This window comes from Pleurodeles waltl, chromosome 7, assembly GCF_031143425.1.
Source record: "Pleurodeles waltl isolate 20211129_DDA chromosome 7, aPleWal1.hap1.20221129, whole genome shotgun sequence".
Taxonomy (NCBI): domain Eukaryota; kingdom Metazoa; phylum Chordata; class Amphibia; order Caudata; family Salamandridae; genus Pleurodeles; species Pleurodeles waltl.
The window spans coordinates 178059303-178076325 of record NC_090446.1 but is presented as its reverse complement, the minus strand read 5'-3'; the positions used below and the strand labels follow the sequence as shown (position 1 = coordinate 178076325).

Below are 17023 nucleotides of genomic sequence, written 5' to 3'. Positions count from 1 at the left end.
AGCTAGTGCTCATGGGAAAGCGCCACGCCCGAAGGGATTCCCATGGATCTATTCAGATGTTATCAGGATCCATGGGGACCCCTACTTACAAATTTATTTAAAAATACTTATTTGACAAGATACCCGAGTCTTGGTTCCTTTCCACAATTGTCCCAATTTTCAAGAAAAGAGATAGAGGATCGCCAAAATTTTATAGGCCCATACCTTTAGTTGATAGTTCTATTAAAATAATAGGGAGGGCAATTTTTAATTGTTTGCAGTCATGGACCACAGAGAATAAAATACTATCTACCTGTCAGTATGGCTTCCATCCAGGGCTCGGTACTATGGAGCAGTGCTTGAATTTACATCTTATTGTAAGTAATATACAGATGCCAAAAGCCCTGCCCACTGTACCTGGCCTTTATGGACTTGTCTACTGCTTCTGACAGTGTAAACAGAAGTAAACTATGGCTGATGTTAATTAATTTAGGAGTGGATGTTGCCCTAGTAAAGCTTTCACATGGATTTCACGACACTTTGGGTGCTAGAGTATGATATGGTCATCATGGCGAATTGCGTTTTTAGCACCCTTTCTTTTTGTTCTTTATATAAATGAGCTAAGCACTAGTTTTTCTAGCTCTACATGGGATGTACCGATAATTGCTAACTCCCCTATCCCCCTTTTTTTCTACCTTGACGACGTGGTTTTGTTGGCCAGAACGCCCAGCGCTTTACGACTCTTGGTTGACACATTTGTGACCTTTGTGCCCAATTTAGACAAACACCAATTTTAGAAACTCTCATATTATGGCCACCAGACCTGCTAGGAGAACAGTAGTAGCTCTGAGAGTGGGAGATAACTCGCTTAGTGCGGTCAGAAATTTTTGTTATTTGGGATTGGATTTTTTCTTTAGCTAATTCCTAGGCAAATCAGGTAACTATAGTCTAACGGAAACCTGAAAGATCCGCAGGATGTCTTTTAAATTTAGTAATAAAAGATGGTAGGTCCTCAATTTCCCTTTTATGAAAATCTACAAAATGCAATGTATACCTTCAGCGGCTTATAGTGCAGGAGTATGGGGATACCAAAATCCCTCAGCTATCCAGGTTGAAGGAAATAGAATATGCAGACGTTTGCTGAATGTTCAGCCCATAAGTGTTAATTTTATCTTACACTCTGAACTGAATTTTGAATATATTAGAGATGTGATAAAGCGGGGCACCTCTCTTGCTCTGGGTCAGTGTGTAATGCAATATTAAGGCGAGTCTTAATAGGGAAATAATTAGGGATTTTCTGAAACCAGACAAAGGGCTTACTATCCAGTGGTTAAAGTATATAGCTAATTCCCTGATCAGTATTGGTCTCTCTGACCTCTTCAGCAACCCTGGCTCAATTACTAAACCTGATAAAAGGGTGGTGCAGCAGTGATTCGATGAGTATACCACCCTATGTAGGATTCAGGACACCATCTGCAAACCAAATATGTGTTATTTTTATTCTACTTTGGCAATCGGCGTTATACCCCTGTATCTTATTTTAGAGTTAACGAGTTGGGAGAGATCGCTACTCTTAAGGTTTAGATCAGGGACTGTATGGCTTCTTGCCTCTTTTAATGATGGGAATAACTTGTGGAGTAGTTTGTTGGCTCCTTGTCCTTGCAATAGAAGGGCAAAACAATCCTTGCTCCATTCTATGTTTTCCTATGCCTTTTACAGCAGATATTTTCAGACCTGTCTTAAGCCCTTATTAAGAAAATCAGCTATTTGGAATTGTAGAAAGGCTTTGGTCTTTTTACAGCTGTTAAATAACACAGACATATGTCTCGGAGTGAGTAGTTTTTTTAAAATAGGCTATTCGCAGTAGAAAATCAATGGGGGACAATTCACTGAGTATATCTTTGTTCTGTACAGTATGTTAATATTCAGTGTTTGGCCTTTTTTAGATTGTAAAAGGTCTGTGAAATTATATATGCACTGTATTTGAACATGCCATGCTGCGTACTCTCCCATGCGCTTGGCAAAACAGCTTTCATGTGTGGGTGATTATAATTCGATATGTTCCTAGTTAATCGATTTAGTTTGTTTAGATAATTGATGTAAAAATGTACTCTTACTAGATGTAATTATATGGTGCATGGCCCTTAGGACTTTAACAGAACATTACCTGGCACTTAAAATGCACAAGTACTTTCAAGATTAAATTTGAGTATATTTATGATTACCCAGAATATCAGATGAGCATTTATTTGAGATTGCAACATATTCTATGCACAGACCACATAGGTTCAAATAATCTAATTCAAATCAAGTACACTTCTTTCTGTCAATATAGGCATCCTCAGCTTTCCTTATTGTGTAAATTTCCACTTTTTAAGCAGCTCAACTACCGTGAAAATTGGCTAAACCGAGATATCTGCACACATAGCAACCAGGAAAGTAATTAGTCTGTACAGGTTGAACTGGTTTAGGGAAGCAAGCCTCAGATTTATTAGTACAATATATAATATCGTTGAGGAAACGTAACAGAACAGTTCAATAAAAGCCCCAAGTGATGTTTGTTGTATATTAATCAAATGCACTCCTTCACCAGCCTTTTTAGTACATTGGGTGACAAAGTTATACTCACCATTTTTCCTCCTGTGGCTCTCATATGTTGGTTGTCTGCCAGCCAGTGCTTATCCTGAGGGTCTGCAGCATACTAGGAAAACATACAGGTGAGATATGCATCACAGAGCACAAAAGAGAATACAGATATCCGCATTTGTCCAGAAAGAGTACCATGACGAACTACAACAGCTACAGTTCAAAAATACCAATTACTCCTACTACTCTGCTTTAAAACACTAAACAACTCATAGCCAAACCGGATTACATATAGAGTAAATAACTGATCCAGAGTAATCCTATATTTCAAAAACAAAAGAACAAACAAACGTATAGGGACGAAATGCATCAGACAGAACTTGCAATGCAAATACAAACTCCAGTACCAAAGAAAAGAAAAGCTGTTGCTGGGCACTGCAAAAAGACAACCTTTGACTGGGACTCTTTAAAACATGCACACAATGTATCTTATTATTGATAACCCTAAACTACAGAAAAAAAGGTATAGCCAAAGCCACATGTTCCACACCAAACACCTCTGACACACTCAGCTCAAATATAAACAACATGAAACACCAACAGTATTAAAAGTGCAAGCCCTAGCAACATGCAGTATTAAAATATGCACCCCCTAGCAACAGAGCAATGCTTGAGCAGCACATATTTAGGTGCAGTCCGATTCATCACAAAGAAACGAAACTGCAAAAATAAACAAAATCCACTGACAGACAAATAATAACTCCAACCACCAACAATAATCTTTAAATAAAATTAAAAACAAACACACACTATAATCAGCTCAAATCCCATAGCAAAAAATATGATCTACTCTAACCGATCACCAGCCAAACAGCCATAGGTGAAAAATAATCTAAATAATCCCTCCACCAGAAATATTCTACATCTTGCTATGGTTCCCAAACGTTTTGATTTGTTACCTTAAACAGCTCAGGATGTTTGATGTAAATTCGCCCTCTGGTACCTCCCATTCCAAGTGCCCTTAAGAAAACAAAAAAGTCGAGGGCCATGAAACACCAAAGAGAATCAGAGGACATCAACGAAAGGACAGTGAATTAGACTAAATGGGGATAAATAAGACAAGAAAGAAAATATTGAGACTTGTGAAAGGGTCAACCTAAAGGATGCAAACAATTCTAAGAAACAGGGGTGCGACAACACACAAGAAAGCGGAACAATGAAAATGACAGAAGACAATGGGTAAAGAATGAAAAACTCAACATCATCTGAAGACGGCAGTGAGGGTGTAACACTGCCTCCACGCTTCAGACGAAAGACATGCTGCACTGAATAACCCCAAATCATAATGTCTGATAAGCTTGACTATTTAGAGGTTCCCAAGAACACCTGAGGAAGTCTGAAACAGTGGTGACAAAGGTAGATTGAATATAATTGGACAGCGGCCTTCCTAGCACGGCAGGACACCTGATGTGCCAGTAGGGAACGCCAATTCCTACTGCGGTGGTTGGGTCCAATGCCCCTGCAAATCCCTTCCTCCCGGTAGAAAAGAATTACCGATCACCGGAGAGTGAGTAGTGAGTAGTGGCTGAAGGGAGGATAGCATGGGGACGCAGTTGGCAAGATCTACCTCAGATACCGGCTGTGGACTAGGAAGATGGATAACGTGAGCCACTGCAACCAGGGTGAAGCGAAAAAGGCAGGTGGTTGCATCAGTATAAAGTGAGGGCTGGGTGAGGGTAGAATAGATGGCTGGGGCAGAGTGATTTAAAAAAAAAAAAAAACTTTAGAACTTTGAGGATCCAGGTATGATCAAATAAATATTACTAAACACTTTTCATTGAGAAGTGGAAACCCAGCAACCACACTGACCCCAGAAATGGCATCTCAGAAGCAAAATATGCTGACCAAAGAAGCTCTAAAGGCCGTAACACGGATTGGGAAACAACTTTTGCTGATAGCTTCTTTTTATGAACAAACTGAGAAAAGACATGGATGAAATCCATTCTGTCATTCTTTTGATTAATGGGAGAATGGAAGCACAAAAAAATCAACTCGAATCACACACAGCAATAACACAATTCTTTCACACTTCATTAGTCGTCATTTGGACTCCTGACTAAGATGTTGTAGACTCCAGCAAAGATACCTGAAGATCCCCAAAAACAGGAAGATCCCACAACTGTTCAAGCAAATGAGGCATATGGACATGCATCACACAAAGCAACAGAATTACTAGAGGAAGAAAGCCATGACTATGTAGAAGCTCTTCTATTTACATAGGGGAATCTTGACAGGGAGGTAACAGAAATTATATTATTTTTTTGCCCTGGGGAGAAAGGAGACGTGATATAGATTTAGGTGGTAAAAAGGGAAAACCAGTGAAGGGTTAAAGTGATAAGTGTCAGACAGGCTGGGGTTTTAAAAGGGACAGAATGACGTGAAGTGAATACTTAACTCTTACTCACTTGGGGACTTTAACTCTAAAACTAGCTTGGGTATTCAAATCCAGGACTATTAGACTTCTCGAACATAAATATGAAAATAAGTTATTTTTTGGTAAAATTATATAATTACAAGAAGTTCACAGAGAGGAATCCTCTATTTGAAATATTTATCAAAAACACTAGACACATTGAAAATGGCACATCTAGAGTGGCATTGAAGGTCAGACATGTGACGATTATCATGAAGGAACTCTTCCAATTCAGAAGTATCAATCTAGAAAGTCATAGGCTAAAATGTGTGCTTTTCCAATAAAGCAAAGGCAAAGTTTAGATTGACCTAATAATGAACATCCCCTACTGGATGAAATTTGAAACGGTAAGAAAGAATTAAGGAATGTATGCTGAATATAAATGTGTCCTACATCCAATCTAGCCTTTGTGATATCAGCTTAAGGATCTAATATACTGAATTCACAAAATAAAATTGTCTGAAAAGTTTATATTGGGCTGGATGGCTAGGAAAATTGAAAAAAATGTAATGCAAGGTGGCTAGTGATTTATTGGGAAGTGTCATAACCACTTTGGAACACAGCATTATTTTAAGCGGAACATTTAGGGAGGATACAATAGTTGAGGGGGGACCTCTTTTTGGTTGAGTGTTTCTTGGAGGAGTCTAGAAGAGGGGTCTATGTTAGGAACAGTAGAAACAAGTTGTATGAGAGGCTTACAACTGAACCTGGAGGAAATGAAAGACTGCAAAAGGATGACAAATATTTGGTTTGTACATAAACTACACATCTGTCATACCTGTCCAATTTATTAAGGTAACTCTCAAGTGAAATTCAGGAATAAAACACTAGCAAAAATGGGGAAAAAGAATGGAGATGAAAAACCTAGAACCTCTTTTTGAAGTTCCTTGAACTCTTGTGGATGATAAAGGGCAACAATGGAACAGTGCTCCTGTGAGGATCTGTGTGTATTATATGGTATGGCTGTGCGTCCTTACCATGGAATATACTTGCAAAAACTATCTTTGGTCCAGTCAGGCACATTTGTACAACTTTAAGCTCAACACTGGGTAGCTATGGCTTTAAGTAGCCAGCTTGAACAAAGGAACTAATGTAAAACATTTACCAGTACCATCAATTAAAGAAGAAAGCCAATTAACAAGAAATAAACATGACATCAATTAATAAACATAGATTATAGTTTTATGAATTCCAAAATGAGCAAAATCCACTGGAGAGTTCCAGAAATATAGATTTTTAAAGAAATCTTAATTTTTAATCGAACCACAAATATGCATTGGTGACAGTAAAGTCTGAAAACTTTCAAAAGTTTGTTAAAGTTAGTCTGGCTACTCCGACCAGACTTGGACACCCAAATCTCACAGGGTAGATTTGGACAGGTACCTGGCCAACAGAGCATTTTACAGTCCAGTTCCAAACTTTACAGCACAACCCCAATAAACTTCAATGGAGTGGTCCCGACGCTGAGGATACAGGCTTAACCTCAGCACCTGAAGATGCTCAAGGGTGCTCCAGGCTCTGTACGGTTGATGGGGTATCTTGGTGGTTATTTCTCAGCCCATGGGTCAGGTGCAGCGACTTTGACCAAAGTCAGTGGAGTCCCTCAAAGTCCTCTCTGAGCCAGTACAAGGCCAGCTGTGCCTGGGCTACCGGTCTCCATGCACAGAGATCCCAGAGGTATCCTTTGGTGGAGGCTTGTGTCCCTCTTGGGCGACCCATCTGGACTCAGATGACACTCCCGGGTCCGGCTGACTCAGGTGTAGCTTTTGGCCATTGAGTAAAGGTCTCTTGGGAAACCCAGCAGCGGTCAGTGGGGATTCTTCTGAAGTGGGAACTGACTTGTTGGTTTGGGTTACTTCAGCTTTTTTTGTCCCTGGAGCAACCAACTGACCCTGGGAGTCACTTCATTGGCCTGAGGCATGACTTTTCCAAGAGCCAGGAGCAACAGACACAGTCCTCTCTTAGCAAGCCCAAGGTGTAACAGGTGAAGTCCAGCAAACAAAAAAATTGTCTCTTTGTGTATTCCAGGGTCAGCAGGTCAGTCCTTTCAGTTCTATTGTGATCTGTGGTCAGGTTGCCAGAGGTGCCATAATTATTCCCAGAAAGTGCCCTGGGGGAGGATGTGGTCACTAGCCAACGGGCTACAAGGTCCCCTCCCTCTTGGTGATGACTTGCCAGCAGTGTGTGGGATCTAACAATCCTAGAGTGCACTATTCCTCCAACTTCCAACATGTTTGCACCCTACCTTGGCTGTTAGGAGCTGATAACCAATCCTAGAGGTGTGGCTACCTGTGGGCTACACACCCATGGGAAAACTGGTTTAGGCACTCATCTCTGTCATTGTCACCAGCCCTTCTACTTAAACAAAGGGCAGTTCCTCAGGAGTGTGATCACTTTTGCTCACCAAGGGAGAATTTGCCTTTAAAGCTCGCCTTTTGGGCTAACATCCTAGGTGGCTTCCTTCGAAGAGGAGGTAATACACACCATGAAGCACGCTGCTTTTGTTTCTAAGCCTGGGAGTCTTTCACACAACCCCCTAGGCGGAAAGAATGCTGCCTGGTGGCCAGTGACAATGTGAAGGCACTGGACAAACTGGGGCAAGGAGTGGCAAGCTGCATTTCTTTAATAGTGACATTAAATTCAACTTGGGCATCAAGGCAGGTTTAATTAGACTACTAATTTCATACCTTACATTACCCAGCGAGGTACTCCCATTCAGAAGTTAAATGGGATGAGGGGTAAGCCGGTAACTCTGTGTTAGCCATGGGGCTACTAGCCTTTCCACAGCAAAACAACGGTTTAGAGAAGTTGCTGCTTGTAACTGTATATAAAAAATACATGTGCTACTTAATAATATACCTCTCCTTGCCTTCGGGCTCCATACCTTGTCTGTAGGGGAGACAAATATATTGTTAATGGAAGTGGTTGCTTTGTCCAGTTTGAATGGCAAAGTCGAATTATCAGCGTGACCACTGTGCTTCCAGTCTGCAGTGGCAGACTGGGAGCCATTTTTTACTTTGTCACACACAGGGTGAGCAGCCCTCAGTGGACACTCTGCCCGACATGCCCTTCGCACCACATATAAAGGACTTATACGCAAGTCAGTATTTGCCAAATGGGGACAGACAATTTAACATATAATTTTTAAGAGGTTAGAACACTGGCTGGTTAGCAGACCTCAGTGCACTCTCAAGAGTCGAAAAACCAGCAGCATCAGTTAAAAAATGTGGGGGTGAACATGTAAAAAGAGGCATTTCTTCACAGTTCAGTAATGCAACGCTATCAAAGATCAATGTGGATAATAAGAGAGCTATAGTGATAGAAGTATTTGTTACATAAAAGTGTGCATGTGTGATTCACAGAGGAAGGGAGAGGAGCAACTGGGGCCTTTGAAAACTCTCAATGTGAAAGCAGTCTTACGGGGACATTTTGCCCGAGAAAAGCTCTAGTGCCAATCATGTGTCCAAAAGGAACCATAAGCTTTTCTAAAGAATTCTGTTTAAGATTTGTGTGCACAATAATCTGTCTTTTAACACTTTTAAAGAGTGGAATGGTACCTAAACAATAATGGATCCAAGAAGGAGTTGTGACAAAGCCTCTCAATCTAATAAATCAGCAGCAAAGGCAAGTACTGTGGTCAGGGGCGTAGCATGATCAATGAGATTAGGGGGTTGTGAGCCTCAGGTTTTCCAACTACCATGCTGGCATATCCTGGTATACAAGAGAAAAAGTGCAAAAGGGAATTTTAAAGGCTCATTAAAAGAGCAGAGTGCAGATTTCCAGGGGCACTTAAAACACAACATTTTGTAAAATAACCAAAAGTTGTTAAGACCTTCATTGCAGACAGACTTTGAGACTGTGTGAGAGTGTAATTGCCTGTGTATGTCAAAATCCCAGGTGAAATCAGACAGACTCCCACCTGTACCCGACTGAAAACACCTGTACCCAAGTATTTACTACAAAATAGTTTGGAGGGGGAGGGAGGTGTAACACCCGTCTTTAAGCTCCGCTCCTGACTATTGTAATGATGTCTGGCAAATGACAGCACAGAATTAAGGCCTTGAGAAATCTATCCGCCCATTTCCTCTTGCGTGTCAGATTTGATCAGGACAAGCTGATAAAGAACACTGGTGTTCTGTTCAATCAGGAAGTTGATCAGAAATAAAGTCGCCTTTAAATCTTGTTTTTATCTTGTCATATTTTCTCTATGTTCAAAGACAAAGGTCAAATTTCAGATCATTGTCACATTTGCTGCTTGCTTTATCCTAAAGTTTGGTGTTTATGTTTCTTTCTCCGACTGCAAAGTTAGAGGATTTTGTGAAGTGAACTGTCTGGCTATCGTGTTGTACAAAGAGTGAACTGAAAGGCACCCAACATTTAATTAGCTTGTAAATGAACTGTGCAAACATTTCAAAATATATTTCAGTAGTTATGAAAGCTCATTTTTTGTAATTGAGCAATTAAAAAAGGTTTTAATACGTTCAAAACAAATCATAACACTTGGTGATGTGCAAATGATAAAATATTTTTGCTGAAACCCAATTTCCACAGGTTACTGTCTATCCGTTATATAGTTTTATCTGTCTATCCGTTATATAGTTTTATTAGTTAATCTGCATGCTAGTAGGAAAGTTTTGTTCTGTTTGTAATTGACAGTGAGCTTTCGCATCATGGTTTAGTGATATATGTATTACAAGTGAGTTTTTTTTATCATGAACCGAGAAACAGTCCTAGCCGCTGATGGACTGACCTAGCCTGATGACAATGCTTTTAGTGACCTAAGATGTAAAGTAGGGGTCATGCCACCCCATTTTTTGTTGGCTAGATTCTTAATATACATGGAGCAAAAGATTATTCTGTTAAAGCAAACACAAGAGTTTTTTGTACAGCAGAAATGCTAAACTCACATATTTGAAGAAAAAGGCAGATCTGAAAAAATAATATAGTTGCAGAGTAACACACAATTTGGGACCAAATAATTGATCAAGCATCTTAGGTCGAGTACATTATTCAAGTCATTAGACCCTCAGGTCTGGTAAAAATCCTTATGATTTTTCATGGCCTGAGACCAGACCTGTTCCGTTTGCACTGTCACCTCTTTCCCTTCTAACGAATACATATAACAGTATGTGAAAACATTAGTCACACTTGTTAACCAAATGATGTAGACTTAATTGAACAGCGGAAGAATGTCAGAAAGGGAGAAACAACTTTCATCATGGAACCAAAATTCCTCAAAGCACGAATACTTTACTTTTACTCACGGTTTGTTTTAGACATTTAGCAGGAACAGCAGGTCGTTTGGGATGCTTTTTTTATTTTAATCTACCAGAGGGAAATCTTAGGCTGGCACTAGCCTATGAGATACCATATGCAAATACAATTTGCAAGCAAAATGCAGGCCAGCGGAAAAAAAAAAACTTTCTGAAGCCAGCATGGCAGTGATGGAAGACAGATAAAGCGGCATAAAAGCCACCTCAAGCCAAAAATAAAGAAAAAAAGGGAAATAAATTATCTTTCCTAATATTAAGAGAAAAATAATAAAGCAAAAAACATGCAAGGGGAAAATCTTGAAAGCTAATATGAAAAAAGGTTCAGAATACTGACCACCAAAGCCACAGAAAGTATAAAGGGGATGCAGAGGATGTGGCACCTAGCTGATACTTGAGAATCGGAGATAACCCACGAGGGTTACTGTTTTAGGATGAGCAAATGAGAAAAGGTTTTGCGTACTGCAACAAGAAAAATATATCCCTTTAGTTTCTTGGAGTAGACAATCGACCAGCAAACTCCCAGGTGGGAAAGTTGAGAAGGTAAACATTGAAATTATGCAGAAATATCTTACTTGTTTGCTCGCGATCCTAATACCAATTTGGTGGTATCTTTTAACCTGGCCGGATCCCACTGTTTTTTTAAAGTAAGAAAAGCACAAACATCATTCTAAACATAGTTTATCAAATGTCCACCAACATTTTTCATGACCTTTTATTCAAAGACGAGTTAAACACCAAAAGAGGGGCCAAATGTTCTAACAATTCGCACAAAGAGGTCACAAATTCTGCACATACGTTTTTGCAAATTGATTCTGCACGCTGAGCTATGTACTAAAAGGTCAGTTCACAAAATTTCATCAGAATGGTAAGCAATCGGACCTATTTGCTGAACATTAATAAGGTAGAAAGGTCTCAATTTGAGACTCACTACAATTAGTGGTTTTCATAATGATGTGCCTGCCTTAAAGATTACTTAAAAAACAAAAAAAACTTGAGTTTGCAGTGGTCCAGTAAATAAAAAATTTCTTTACATTTCCATGATCTCCTCTTCTCTTTTGCAAACGAGTTACTATCTACTTTCAGGTGTCAGTAATTTGGAAGGGATTCCCTAAACATGCCCTTTCCAAACTGTGATTCATTGTCCATTCTAAACCAATTTTATGATTAAGTAAAGCGTTACTGAACCACAAATTTGGTGTGGTGCACACCATAGAGCAATTTTTCTGTAGCAAACCCTCTAATATGCTAATCACAGGAATTGCAACCGCAAAATGACTTAATACACCTGGCGGTCTCCCACTCCCCAAAATACATCAGTACTGCTCACACCAAGAGGAAAGACATGACTGGTTCCCACCCACAGAGCATGCATCATTGTTCCTACCCACAGACAGTCGAAGTAGACCCGGCTCCACTCACTAACCAAAAGACCCACTTACAGACCAGGAAGGCAGCAGTGCCATTTAGGAAAAGCTTAGCTCTGACCCACACACTGCTTATACACACACCACAGAAGCCCCAGTGGTTCCAACAAAAGTCCAGCCGTGCTCTTACTAAATAACACGCAACTTTCTTCCACATAAAAAATTGCCATAACGCTTCTTCTAATTGGAAGAGCATGAGCTCCCTTTTTACTTTACCTTTGGGCCATCTCGACGAACTGGTTCAGATTTGATCTTCCATCTAAAGAGAGAGAGGTGTGAATAGTTTACTCTTGCTGGTTAATGTCGCTCAGCCTGCCATCAGTAGTAACAATAGTAAACATGATACAAGGCACAGATTAGAGACAACACCCTATACCTTGCCTCTCCTCCATATGTAATCCATGCTTGGCTAGCTTAGCGATATATATGTCACATAAATACTAAAAGGGCATAAAACAGAAAGATTCAGTAGCCTTAGGGACAATATCCCTTTCCTTTTGCATCACTACTCACCCTCCTATGCCAAGGGCAGCACGTTCACTTTGAGACATGTTTCCTGGTGGCCGTCCTTTTCTCTGTAATAGAAAGAACAGATCTATCTAGATACTGTGTCTATCCATGTAGCCACCCATTTCCTGGCCTATATCCTCAATAAATTACTCACAGCCATATGACAAATTAGATAATACAGCTTAACGCTGCAAAAGGTAGCCTCCAGCACAGCACAACAAAAATCAGTCTTCACTGTTTGACACAAGCCATTTGCCAGGTTTCTTGGACAGTCCAATAATGTATGCACTTAGCAAAGAGTGTTATGCATTGGCTTCCAATGAAACCTTAAAAAACACACAAGAATTTGCAAATCCAATAGGGCTGGCAAAGCCTGACAGCATTTTGGCTTGGTCAATGCATGTTTTGTCGGGTTTTCAAAACCCGAGTTGACGAAGCTGCCGGACCTTCCTCAACCTAAAATAAATTAAACAAAAAACAAACAAAAAAAAACACAAAAAACAAAAACACGACCAATGGCTAAAAATATTTTGGTCTCGAAAAGCACACATCTCCATACTAGTCCCTGCGCTGAAGGGAACTACTTTGTGTGTGGGCGTGCTCCTCACATTGAAGTTAGCCAATGTCTAAAGTGGACTGTCCAACCTCCCCATGCTGTATGATGTAGAGGGTGGAAGAAAAATCTGAATGACAAAAAATATAAGTAAACATATGGTAACAACAGACCTGAAATAAGACTACCAGCAACAATCCTCCCACCCCCAAATTCTTAATGTGACTAATGCTGACCCGGTCCCTGTAAGCATCGTCTTGTGTACCTTCTGAAATAAATGAGAAGATAACTGCCTTGGACATAGCAACACTATCCAACATGCTTAACATGGATGGAGAGGCATTTTATGCCCTTCCAGGATAGGTCCACCTAGTTACATTTCAAAAGTCACAGCAATAACCACACCACCCCAACTGTAGCAAGACCACCCACACATTTGTACACAGTACCTTGCATGCTTTGAAACAGAAATAATCTCTTGCAAATATAATAACCCCAGTTATCCACCGACTCAAAACATGCTCCATCCCAGTTTGACAAAATACATTGGCATGCTTAGAACAACGCACCTAAAAGCAAACAAGGTACTGCAAACTCAGATTCCCCTAAACAACAAAATATTACAGTTCACTCCAATCCACCTAATAAACTTAAGTTTCCTCTTTGCATAAACATGCAGAAATCAGCCACTTCCAAACACAAAAACAAACTGCTACAGGTAGTCTTAATAGACACACAATGCATCTCTCACTCTGTCTCTGCAAACATCCAGACTCACACTATTCTTCCAATACTTTAAGTTACGTATTTGGAAATCATATTAGAGCTGGTTTCAGGATTAACAGCATAACCTAGTAACAACCCAGAGTAACCTAGTAACAACCCAATAACAACCCAGAGTAGAATCCGAGTGCCCCTGCTGTTAAGGAACCAGTGTAGGTTCCAAAATACAATACTGAGATAAGTGACAAGGTAAGAACATGGGACAGGAACCAATGTAAGCAATCACTGTGGTGAACTACTGCTCATTTAATAACTCATGGTTGGGCAGTAACATTGTTGTGATGTGGCCAAGAGTACACTTTCGCTTCCCGCTCATGCTACTCTCAAGCTGAACAGTGCCCAGGGTTGGCAAGGCAGAACCCCATCACTAGCAGTATCATACCGTTTTCATTTTAGGGGCATTTAAAAGCCTTTGGAAACCGACATAAAGGATGTTCATGATCAGTATTTTAGGAGCTTTCATGCACAACCTCAAATTTCAGTTTGCATGAAAGTCGTTTAGGTTTTAGCGCCTAGCTTGGTGATATAAATACCTAAGATGCCAACAAGGATTGCTAGTAAGATACTCCCGAGGCACCAGCAGCTGGGTATGTGGGTGGATGTGCCAGAAAATATGCATTTTATTGCTACCATTTCAATGTTGGCAGTGATTCTTATCTTACACACGAACTAATGACATGAACACTTTCTCATCTCCATCGATCAACTATCAATCGATCACACGTTTTCTTAAGAGTCATTGAAGGGAATTAAAGATGAAAACTTCCAAAAACACATTGTTTGCACAAGTTTATTGAATAGCCACCTTTGATCCTAAAAACATCAGATGGAGCTCCTCAAAGGAGACAGTAGAGGTTGTAATATCTTCATCGCTGAGAGAATCATTTTTATTTTAAATCTGTATTACCAAATTGTTAAGAGTATATAGACAGGTATCCTCACAACAGCCGCACACAAAATTACTGAAACAAGATTACAGTCACTCATCTCAATAAAATAGGTCAAACAGAGGAACATGGCGACCTGCTGAAGGAGCCGGTCAGAAGCTTTTCTACGGTAAATACATTGAAAATGCGACGCCCTCGACCCTTCCGAAGTGCTTTAACTGCACAATCAAGAGAAGTCCTGCTGAGCGTTGATCAGTAAGACTTATTAAATGTACTTTTTAATTTACCTGATGTCCGATACTAGCAGTGAGCTTCACTGGACCCAGGCAGTTTTGGAGTTGCGGCGAGCCATATATAGTGTTTCTCCTTATTGCAAGCGGTCGGAGTGAGCACAGACGCTAGCACGCAGTGAGCGGAGGAGCTAGGACTGAGGGGCACAGTCGGCTTGCAGAGTATGCATGCCTTGGAACAGTGTGTCTGGATTCCACTGCGTGTCTTGCAGAATGCAGCTTTTGCCAATAGGTAAACAGAGGGAGAGCTGGGGGAGGCCAGGCAAAGTCTTCCCTGGACATCACTAGTAATTGGTACTAAAAATAATGTACGGCCCGATACGTCATTACTAGGAACCCACTGAGGCACAAAAAAACATTCTGGTAAATCCCCCAAGGGAATTGGGAGTGGGGGTGGGAGGGGGGGGCAGATATGGCACTAACTGAATGAAAAACTTGAAGAAATTGTAACAGAGAAGGAAAGCCTTTTAGTGCTAACTAGGAGAACTTTAATCAAAAGAAAAGAGTAGCTGATATTAAGGGCAAGTTGCCCTCAGAAATCTAAGGTACGAAAAAATAATAATAAATGAGCACCTAAATAAGCACAAAAAGAAGTGGGGTGAAGACAAGCCAATAATAAGAGGAAACTTAAAAAAATAAGTTAGCCCCAGATCCTTCTTGAAAGTTAACATGCCAAACCTCACACAAACATGATGATGGGACAAGATGATCATTAGGGAGCCTTCAGTGGCACTCTAGATACAGCCTCAACATGTAAATACAATGTAACTAACAGATCTGCACTGTCTAGGGCCACACAAGAGTGCAACAATACTGAAGTAACTACAGTAAATAAATTTGAAGTTCTTGCAAATTACCTCCACAGTGGCATGGAATATCCATCCCCAAATCCCGAGGTAGGACAGCAAGGAGAGATGCTGACCCCTCAACTAGTTAGCATTGCTTCTGAGAGAAATGTTAAAAACTGCTTTTATCTCAAAAGAGTTAAAAGTTTTGAGATCCAAGTCAAATCAGAAAGAGATCAAAGCAGTATACACCACTTTGAAAAAAGTTTGATTATCTAGCAATCTGCACTGAAGAGCTGGAGAAAGTAGTCCAATAACTCAGAACAACAACAGAAGCTAATGCTGTAGAGGTTTGTTGCTTAAAGAAAAAATATAAAGACATTACAGGCAGAACGGGAAAGGCTAGAGAACAATGCAAGATGAAATAATATAAAACACTAAACATTGTGAAAGTAGCTGAGGGGCAAATTGAAGGCTTTTTATATAGTGTACCAAAATTAGGTACACTATGTAGAAAGTCCAAACATCCCTTATTGGCTTACAGGGCTCAAAGTAATAATCCCAAATGCTCTCTTTGTGGTAGCGTGGACGAGCATTTTAGGCTTATCAGAAGGTAGTGTCAAGCATTTGTTGTACACACAGAGTCAACAAATTAGACATACACTCAAGAAGAAACTCAAGAACAATTTAGAAAAATAACAGATTTTTATATTAATTTAGACAGACACCAAGATCTTCGGGATCAAGAAGGTACTTTTTGAGTTAGGGATTTTCAGAAACATAGAACATACAGTTATCAGAATTGAGGCATGAGCCTCAATCACAGTAGTGTTGTCCTATGGGAGAAGCATGCCTGCATGGGGGCACTTGCAAACAACTTACAAGACTGTTCTTCTGGACCTGAGGAAAGATGGGCCAAAGTCCAAGAAAGCACCAACAGTTCAAGTTTACCTGCCCTGGTGTGTCCAAGTGCAGAGTTGGTGCCAACGGTGGTTAGCTCGAGAGCTACAGGCAAAAGTCAATGTGGAAATGCACCTGTAAAAAAAAGGCTCCAAGTGGGGACTGAGGGACCGGTCTGGCAGAACCCAAAGGGAGGCTCAGCTCTTGAAGGGCCCTGGCCCAAAGGTACACTGTTGGTAGGCTCGGACTCGGGCTGGGGGGGGCTCAGGTGTGAGGTGTTTTGTCTGGCGGGTCACTTGAGTTGAAGTCTCACTTTGTAGGTCGACCTGAAGATGGTGACAAAACACGACAACAGAGCCACTCTCAACTATGGCCTCTGTGATGCTTACGTCCCACATCGGTCTCGGCAGCACTGGTGTCCGGCTGGACACTTAACAAGCCTTGGTTGCTACCCCCAGTATTGGTAATGGACAGCTCCTGGAGGGTCTAGTGTCTCAAACTCACTGGAGGGTGGGAGGTACCTCTGGGAAGCTTACACACCTTCTGCGGGGCTGCTGCTGCGTCTGTGACCCTGGTGGTC

The 17023-nt window shown here is 40.7% G+C and overlaps 1 protein-coding gene across 1 annotated transcript in view; it reads right to left on the bottom strand.

The window, feature by feature from the left end:
• Window positions 1–17023, bottom strand: part of DNTTIP1 (deoxynucleotidyltransferase terminal interacting protein 1) — an 88890-nt gene that overhangs the window by 10073 nt on the left and 61794 nt on the right. The window contains exons 7-11 of the mRNA XM_069243497.1: window positions 12249–12310; window positions 11952–11994; window positions 10884–10942; window positions 3525–3585; window positions 2609–2680 (exon numbers count right to left, since the gene is read on the bottom strand). Of these exons, the coding sequence (XP_069099598.1) occupies window positions 2609–2680; window positions 3525–3585; window positions 10884–10942; window positions 11952–11994; window positions 12249–12310 (297 nt within the window). The remainder of the gene's footprint in view (window positions 1–2608; window positions 2681–3524; window positions 3586–10883; window positions 10943–11951; window positions 11995–12248; window positions 12311–17023) is intronic.